General features: G+C 34.6%; 1 protein-coding gene across 2 annotated transcripts in view; it reads right to left on the bottom strand.

Annotated features, from left to right (window-relative positions):
• Positions 1-6,510: 6,510 nt before the first annotated feature.
• The window catches only part of CIMIP6 (ciliary microtubule inner protein 6), a 60,600-nt gene continuing 58,083 nt past the window's right edge, over positions 6,511-9,027 (bottom strand). For both annotated transcript variants that reach the window (XR_013164262.1, XM_077134235.1), the window contains 2 exons: positions 7,763-7,875; positions 6,511-6,913 (listed from right to left, as the gene is read on the bottom strand). Coding sequence is in view for 1 of the 2 variants with exons in the window: in XM_077134235.1 (XP_076990350.1) it covers positions 6,863-6,913; positions 7,763-7,875 (164 nt within the window). In the remaining variant the exon portion in view is untranslated. The remainder of the gene's footprint in view (positions 6,914-7,762; positions 7,876-9,027) is intronic.

Below are 9,027 nucleotides of genomic sequence, written 5' to 3'. Positions count from 1 at the left end.
AGATCCCCAGGATGCATTTTCCTTCTTCATCTCTAAAGGTCTCTGGCTCATGGACTCTCTGCTTCGTGGTACGGCAGCATTCTCTGCTCTCTCCGAATCTCCTTCATTCTCCAAAATATTTCCTCTTTTATAGGATTCCAGATACTTATCAGGATGAGTGGAGACATGTCGTCACCTAATCCAGTTTAACAACCACTCATGATTAAATTACATCTCCAGGGAGATGATCTGATTACAGTTTCAAACATACAGTATTGAATAGGGATTATTCTACCTTTATGAAATAGGATTTTGATTAAAACATGTCTTTTCTAGGGTACATACATCCTTTCAAACCAGTACACATGGGAATGGAAAACACAGTGAATCTTGTGGTAGACAATGCTATTAAATGTACAAATATAAAACGTTTTTCTTGAACTAGAGTAGATGTATAACACTATTTGAAGGAGTTATTAGAGGGGCATATGGGGAAAATGTATCTATTCCAAACTATGGACTATAATCAACAGTAATATTTTAACAAATGTACCACACCAATACTATGGGTCAATAATATAGGGGATAAAGAGCATGCGAGGATTAGGGTTTTCTTTTTCATTTTTATTTCTTTTCTGGAGCAATAAAAATGTTCTAAATTTGATGATATGGCCATATGCATAACTATGCAATGACAATGTGAACCAGTGATTGTACACTTTTAATTGTTTGTATGCTGTGTGAATATATCTCAATAAAATTGTATTTAAAAAAAAAAGGAAGAAACTCTTGTGCTAGTTTGAAACTGTCATGTACCCCAGAAAAGCCATGTTCTTTAATCCTCATTCAATATTGCTAGGTGGGATTTTTCTGATTGCTTCCATGGAGATGTGACCCACCCAATTATGGGTGATAACTTTTTATTAGATGATTTCCCTGGAAATGTGTCTCCATCCATTCGGGGTGGGGTTGCTTACTGTAGCCCTTTAACAGGGAACCATTTTGGAAAAAGCTCAGTGCTGGCAGAGTCCACAAAGTCAGAGACCTCTGGATATGCAGAAGGAAAATGCCCCCAGGGAAGCCTTAGGAAATGAGGAGAGAAAGCTAGCAGATATCAGGTGCCCTTACAGCTGAGAGGGAAACCCTGAACTTCAATGGCCCTTTCTTTGGCGTTAAGGCATCTTTCTCTCTGGATGCTTTAATTTGTACATTTTCACGACCTTAGAACAGTAAACTTGCAGCTTAATAAATTCCCTTTTTAAAAGCTGCTCCATTTCTAGTATATTGCATTCTGGCAACTTACAAGCTAAAGCAACTCTGCAGAGAAGCATATATCTGATAGGAATTTTCCTTTTGTTCTTCTAGCTATTTTTCAGTGTTACTGTACCTAAAACTATGGAAGGGTCTTTCAAGGGAATTGTGACTTTACAGCATGACTTTTAAAAATACCTACTCACTACTTCTAACTCCCAACATAATGAAGCACATAAACAATTAGAAGCACATAAATAGTTGGTACTGCTGCTACCATAAGGAAACAAAAACAAAACCAGAAACAAACAAACAAAACTGAAATTGTTTTTACAGAAGACCTTAATCTGGAAATTGCCTGTTATTGCTACATTTAATATTTTAGCCTTAACTAAAATATTAGTTAAATATTTAGTTAATTAACTAAATAGCCTTGCTATTTAGTTGGCAATGAATTTCTGTAGTAGAAAGTTTTTCTCCTTTTTTACATTCTGATTTATGGCATGCCTTTTGCTAGGAGAAAAGCAATTTTAACTAATGGTTTCTTCCAGCCTATCCTCTTTAAATACAGCATGAATTTAAATACCCAACACAATATCTTATTGCCAATAAATATACTGTTTTTTTTTGTAAGAGACATAATTAATACATCTTGCAAAGTTTGCTTTAAAAAAAACAACAACAAAAAAGCCCTCTTGCACAATAGAGCAAACATGGTTTTCAGAGTTTGGGATTTCACACACCAGGAAAATTACCAAAATTTCTGGGGAATGAACATAGTCAAGTAGGGTTTTTTTGCCAAATGAAAACATTACAAAGAAAAAAATCCCCTGTTATCTATCATGATCATTTCATTTGAAGAAAAAAACATGTCTTCTTGTAGTTAATACATAGGCTAGTCAGTATGATTTACTGGTTTATTTACTTTGCTTGGCTGCTTCTATCATACGTTTCCTGTGCTGCTCAACATCAATCTTTTAAAATTGCATCTTTTAGTAGTTATCTCAGTGAGAGCTCTGAGTAGCTAATTCTATTAGTCAGGCAGACAGTTTAGTATAGGGGTTACAACCATGATGTTTAAAACCATGGTGTTTACAGCAGAATGCCTGCGCTCAAACACTGAATTACTGTGTGGCCTCAGGGAAATTACTTAATCTTCCTGTATCTTAGTTTCACCATCTCTAAAGTGGTGATATTAATGGTCTCTACCTAAGGTTGTTGTGGGAATTGAGTTAAAATAGATAAAGCACTTAGGACAGTGCATTGTACAGTTATGTTTTTTAAGTGTTTGTTATTATTGTTAATCTGCATGTCTGAAAATGTCCTTCATTCTTGAATTATAGCTTAGTTAAGCACAGAATTCTAAGTTTACCATTATTGCCTTCTGTTTTTTCAAAATATTCTGTCGTTATCTTTTCACATCTATTGTTGCAGATGAGAATTCTGCTGCCATTATGATCGCCTTTTCTTTATAGTTAAGAATCTCTTTTCTCTCTGATTTGCTTGCATGGCAGGAGAGAATTCTGAAATGAGCCACTGTTGCACTGCCCTCTCTGATTTCCATTTTTTTTTTTTTTTGCATGGGCAGGTACCAGGAAATGTTTGATTTTAAGGCTTTTTCTCTTTACATTTTTTTTTTTGTTCTGTGGTTTCACATTAAATGTTTATGTGTGAATTTAATTTCATTTCTCTAACTCAAAATTCAGCTTATTCCTTCAAATTAAAGACTTACATATTTCTTCCATCCTAGAAAATTGGCAATCATTCTATAAGTTAGGACTCTGCTGCAAGTAATCTTAAAATCCCCAAATCATAGTGGCTCATATAATATAAAGGAGTTTATCTCTTTTTTATATAAATTAGGCCATCCCAGTATTTCTCTTCTTATACATCAGGAGCTCAAGGACCCTTCTATTTTATTGTTCTATCATTCTCAGCAAGGTAGCTACTCAAACTTAAACCATTATATCTACATTCCAGCTACCAGGAAGGAAAAGTGTAGAAAAAGGGCCTATCTCCTCTCTATTAGGACACTTTTGGAGGTTACACAAGTTATTTGGTTACATTCCAGAACGCAGTCATATGCCCAACCCAGCTGCATAGGAAAGTGGGGAAAAAACTGTCTTTATTTTGCTTAAATTCCAAGCTAAAAAATAGGGCTCTATTGCTGAAGAAGATTGGGAGATCGGCTATTGAAGAGCAAGTAGGAATTTCTATCATAGCCATTTTTAAAATTTCAAATTTCTTTCATATACCCTCTAGTATCTCTTTCTGGAGCTCTGAGTAACATTCTATGCTCTGTACCTTTTCTTTTGAATATTTTTGTATATTTTAATCTTTTGCATTGCACTCTGGGTGATTTCTTCAGCCCCATCTTCCAATTTATTTCTTTTCTTTTATATTTAGTTTACCGAATTGAGTTTCTAAGAACAATTTATTTTTTTATCTCTAGAATCACTATAGTTTCCCCTCCAAAATATATTATTAGTTCTATGGTGTTCTGGCCTATCTGTATAGTTTTTATTCTTTTATGTCTTAAATAGTTTTAAATATGCTTACATTATAATCTGTTTACTCTATTATCTGTAATGCTTATGGTATGAATTCTGCTAATTCCCTTTCCTAAGTTTGTCTTCATACCTCCTTGTAATTCTTTTTCCCTTCTTATCTTTGGTATTTCTTTCCATGGTGGCTCATGTATTCAGGTTTGTAAAGTTTTACTATGGAGTAGTTTCATATTTGCCTTTACCAGGGCTCTTCAGATTTACCTGGTCTGAAACAGGTTTTCAGTCACTTTCTTGGTTTGGGTTTTGTGAGCAACTTATGAATGTAAATTTGGACCCCAATTCTGTGCACAGCTCAGGGTGGGAGATATGTCATCTAGATGATGTATTTCCTATCATCTGCTACTGATCCACAGGAGGATCAAGGAGCCAATCATCCTTGCATCCTCCTGACTATGTGCCCCAACCCTCTCTCACAGTAAAGAGAAACACCTTATAGTAGTAGGGACCTAGGGATATCATAATTAAAGAAGAGTATACTACCAAGAATTGCCAAACATTTGAGGAAAAAGTACAATACCAAGAAAGTGAGGCATCAGATCCAACAGAGTTAGAGAGTAAACAGAAAACTTTATGCATAACTGGGTTAAGAGAGGCTATCATATACATAATATAGGAAGAGTCTTACATGGTGAAAAAGCTTGAAAATTAATAACATAATCCTCAAAAGTTTAAAAAGCTTACTGATAGACTACAAAACAATGGACATGGCTAAAAGGCAGATTAGTCATTAGAAAGTTAAAGTCAATGAATTCTTATAGTACTTGAGAAGAATTATTATAGAAAGGTTAAGAGACATGGAAGATAGATCCAAGTGTTTCAACATTCAGCAAACAGCTGTTTCAGATGGAGAAGAAATAACAGAAAAATCAACATCATAAAATTTTCCAGAGAAGAAAGACAAGAATCTTCCAATTGAAAGGGTCTACTGAATTCTACTATATCTGCAGTTGTTAGGTTTTAATCATTCTCTTTGTTGTACTGCAGACTCTTGCTCAGGTTGGTTTTCTTCTTTGCGTGATTTGTAATTTTTGTTTGTAACCTTATTTTCAGCAAGGATTGTTTTATCTTTGTATTGTGTAAATATCTGTCTAGAGGGGTTTGCATTTGCTTCTGTTGGGCACCCCAGCAGTATCACTAGTAGAATTAATTTTTATGTTATTTTGGTATTATGCAAGAAACCCTACATATAAATTCACATTCCAAACTGGCATGTGGCACAAACTTGAGATTTTACTTTCTCACAAAGAGTTTATTCACTATCTATAGCTCTAGGTAGAAACAAACTGTACTGATGTCTGCTTTGTTAAATGAGTGGAGTGCTTAGTCTACTCTGCACTGAAAGGCCAGCCACCATTCATGAGTTTTAGTAGTTTGCAGGGTTTCAATTCCAGTTCTCCATTTTGAAGGACATAGGTTCCATCTCTAGTCCATAACCTTTCTTTAAGACCGCTTTCCAGATCTATTAAGGGTCCCCTTCCATTTCCATATGCACCAAAGCCTGTATTTGTACTGTGCAAAATTATAGAACTACTATACTACGGAAGACTATGTAGCTATTAAAAACGAGACAGCCTGCCCATGCAAAAAATAATAATAATGAGACAGTCTACATATATTGGAATGGAAAGATCTCTAAGATATATATTGATACATATATATGTATGTTCTTTATTTTGGAACATGAGGCTTTCCCTTTGTGAGCTTGCTATTCATTTGTTTGTTGTTGTTTTTTTGTATGCTGTGTGGTGGGGTCACATTTCATGTGAGTATCCTGTTACTGTAGCACCATTTGTTGAATTTTGTTTTTTTGTTTTTGTTGGTATCTTTGTTTGTTTGGGAAGTGCATGGGCCAGGAATTGAACCTGGATCTCCCGCATGGCAGGCGAGAATTCTACTATTGAACTACCCTCCCATCCCTAGTTGTTATGGTTACTCAGTATTTCCAGGTGTTTCTAATGAAAGGGGATCATTTTTAGCCTTAATTCACCATGTTGTAAGAACTGGAAGTCTCCAGTATACAAATACATAGTAAAGACGTTCTCATTCTTTTGTATTATGTTAAAATTTGTTCAGAGATAAAGAAATGGAGATATAGCTGTACTGTAACCAATATTACAGGTAATAGTAAACTGATACATTCCCATGGAAATACTTTTTTGCAACAGAGGAATACTCTCCTTCCTTCCACCAGTGTGCAACATAACATAGCTTATACTAGAAATATCGTGGCACCCCAAATGCACCAAATAGAAGAGCTGATAAAATTAATTCATACCAAACTTATTTAAAGAGCAAAGGTTGAGTTAGTGCTAGAAATTACCTAATAAAATAATAAACAGTTTAGGAAATAGCCTAATATTCTAGGTACCCAAATGTCTTTGACTCAATTTTCTTAGTTTTTCATACTCTTAATTGTATATAAAGGAGTTAAAAATTTCAGAATAGGAGACAAATTTAATGTTATAGAAGAACATTGTCCTTAAATTGAAATTTTATTTATAGCAATAGTGATGACGTGATTATATAGATAGTTTATTGAGTAGTCATGAAGTGGCAGGCATTATCCTGAGTGATCTATGTGCACTGTTTAACAACTTTATGAAGTCACTATTATCCTAATTTTACAGATGCAGAAACTGAGGCCTAGAGAGGTTAAGTAACTTACCCAAGGTTGCACAGCTCATTTGCAGTGGAGCCAAAATTAAAACCCTGGTTCCAGAAATTATGTTTTTATTTGAAGAAGGTAAATTATCCTGATTTATCCTTATTTTTTATTGGTGGACTTAGAAGCTTGTGCCTGGAGAGAAGAATGTCTACTGTAGGTGCTTGAAAGACACCTGAAATTTTCTCCTTTCTTTCAGGACTGCTGGGGCATGCCTTGGCCGCTTCCCTGACGTCTGTTTCTGATAAGTGAGCTTTAGTCTCTAACAGCTCTTGGGAATTTTGTCGGCAGAGACCGGGTGAGATCATTCTGCTTTACGCTGAGTTTCCTTTCTCTGTTTTTTTCGACTGTTCTGATGAGCATAACCCTGGAGCATTCCATAATACCTCTGTTCCCTTAGGAATTATTGGCCTACTCCCGGTTTTATCTGTGCCTGCACAAAAGCTCCATGTCGCTGGAAAGGAAAACAAAGTTTATGTTAACCAGGGAAACACAAGCTGTTGGAAGATGCAGCTGTAAACTGAGTTCATGCACTAGCTCAAGTGCTGGCAATGCAGCACTTATTTCTCTGTTTCTTCCTTGGCTGTCACCTTAGTCCAAAACTAAAGACAGCAGCATAAACTTATTGGTGAACCTTTTAAACAAATTATGAAATAGGGTGCAGCAGCAAACAAACAGGAAGGAAATAGCAAAAAGTCAAAGAAAAAGCATCTTATTATCTTCCTTTTTCAACTTTTCTATCACTTGGATTGTGTAAGACTATTAATATCAAATTTCATTTCTTGCTCCAGAGGTTGCTATGGATACAATAAAAACTATAGTTTAAAGACCTAAGGATTTATTATTGCATCTCAACTGTCTGCTTGTTCCAACAAGAACCTTAGTTATAGTGAAATATGAAAACAAACATCTGTAGTTGGAAAACCTCCAGCAATCGACTATTACATTTCTGTTTGGCTTTATAAACCTTGTATGATCCCCTCCACACATACACACACACACACACACACATTAAACACAGCAAAAAGTTTATCAAACTGCTTTGATATTCCTGTAAGTGAATGATTTCAGTAAGTAAACCAAATTTCAAAGACTGTAATTCAACATTATGACATTTGCCATTTGTACTGTGGTATGTGACTAGGATACAGAAGATGAGATTCTGCCTATGACCATGTTTTTGGTATTCAGTTTTTTTAATCAAACTTTCTGGAAAATGATTACGACTTGAGAAGACTTAAATTTCTGCTATATTCTATCCATCCCTAAAGCACTAAATAATTAATTCCAAATACTGTCTCACCTTTCCCCGGATGGGCTCACTAGTTTTCCTGGCATCATATTGATGTATAAAAGAGATGCGTTCTATATAATTGGTTTGAGGTTCTGCTGATGCATCAGGAGAGGCAAGTGGAACTAAGAAAAAAAGATTTTCGTGAAGTCAGGGCAAAAATTAGATTCGTAAATGGAAATATAATCAGTATGCATAATATTCATGCTTTATCAAAAATGCTAATGAAACTAAATTCTTTAATATGCTAGGTTACTGAGGTACATCTAAAGAATTAATATAATGGATGCACTATTCTATGTCTAAGAACCAAATCAAAATGACCATATTAGCCCCGCATGAGGAATTACAAGTAATTAAAAAAACTGATATTCATGAAATCATGGCTTTAAAAATCTACTGTTAGACATGTTTCTTACCTAGATACCAACCAAAGTTTTAGGGAAAGTGTAAGCTCAGTTTGTCATTTGACAACTTACTTTCCAGTACTAGAAGGAGGAATGAGAAATTCTGTGTGTAAGTGGTTCCCAGTTAGATTAACATAATGAACTGCAGGACTCCAGGGCTGCTGCAGTTGTTGCTGAACACAAGTCTTTTCATTTCACCTAATGAAAGAGGTTCTGAAAGTCCGCAAAATTACTAACTGCTTTTAACAACATTTAAAAATATTCTTTCAATATAGGTGATAAGTATTTAGGAGTCCAGTGGGTTCTCTCTTCTCCATATATATTTTACATTTTAAATAATTTTGACAACTCACTTTATTTTTACTTTCAGTGGATAAGGTTATGTAAGGAACCAGAGCAATTCCTGGTGCTGTTACTGATAATTCAAAAAGTTTGGTGGCATAATATTTTTACAAGGAAAGAATAAAAATTTTTTTCCTTAAAAAAAAAAACCACGTTCATTAGAATATGTCTAGCATATTTATAGAAGAATATACAAGAAACTGATAGTGGTTACTGGAGGGGGAGAGAATCTGATGGCTAGGGAATAGAGGATAGAGGTGAATTTACTCTTCTACTTTATATCCTTCTGTAACTTTTGAATTTTTTTATCATATGCATGTGTTAACTACTAAAAAAATAAAATTTACATTTTGAAAACTGTACCCTTATAATTAGGGCAAATATGTAAGAAGAAGAAATACATTAGTAATTCACATTTATTAAACACTGGTGAATTCAATTCAATATTCACATATTTATACAAACTCATTTTACTAGCAGGAATGATTATTATCCAAATATTTATACACTACAAGATATTAATGACAG

Source organism: Tamandua tetradactyla, chromosome 17, assembly GCF_023851605.1.
Source record: "Tamandua tetradactyla isolate mTamTet1 chromosome 17, mTamTet1.pri, whole genome shotgun sequence".
In the NCBI taxonomy this organism is placed as follows: Eukaryota; Metazoa; Chordata; class Mammalia; order Pilosa; family Myrmecophagidae; genus Tamandua; species Tamandua tetradactyla.
The sequence above is the reverse complement of the archived record's forward strand: the minus strand, read 5'-3'. Positions and strand labels throughout refer to the sequence as shown.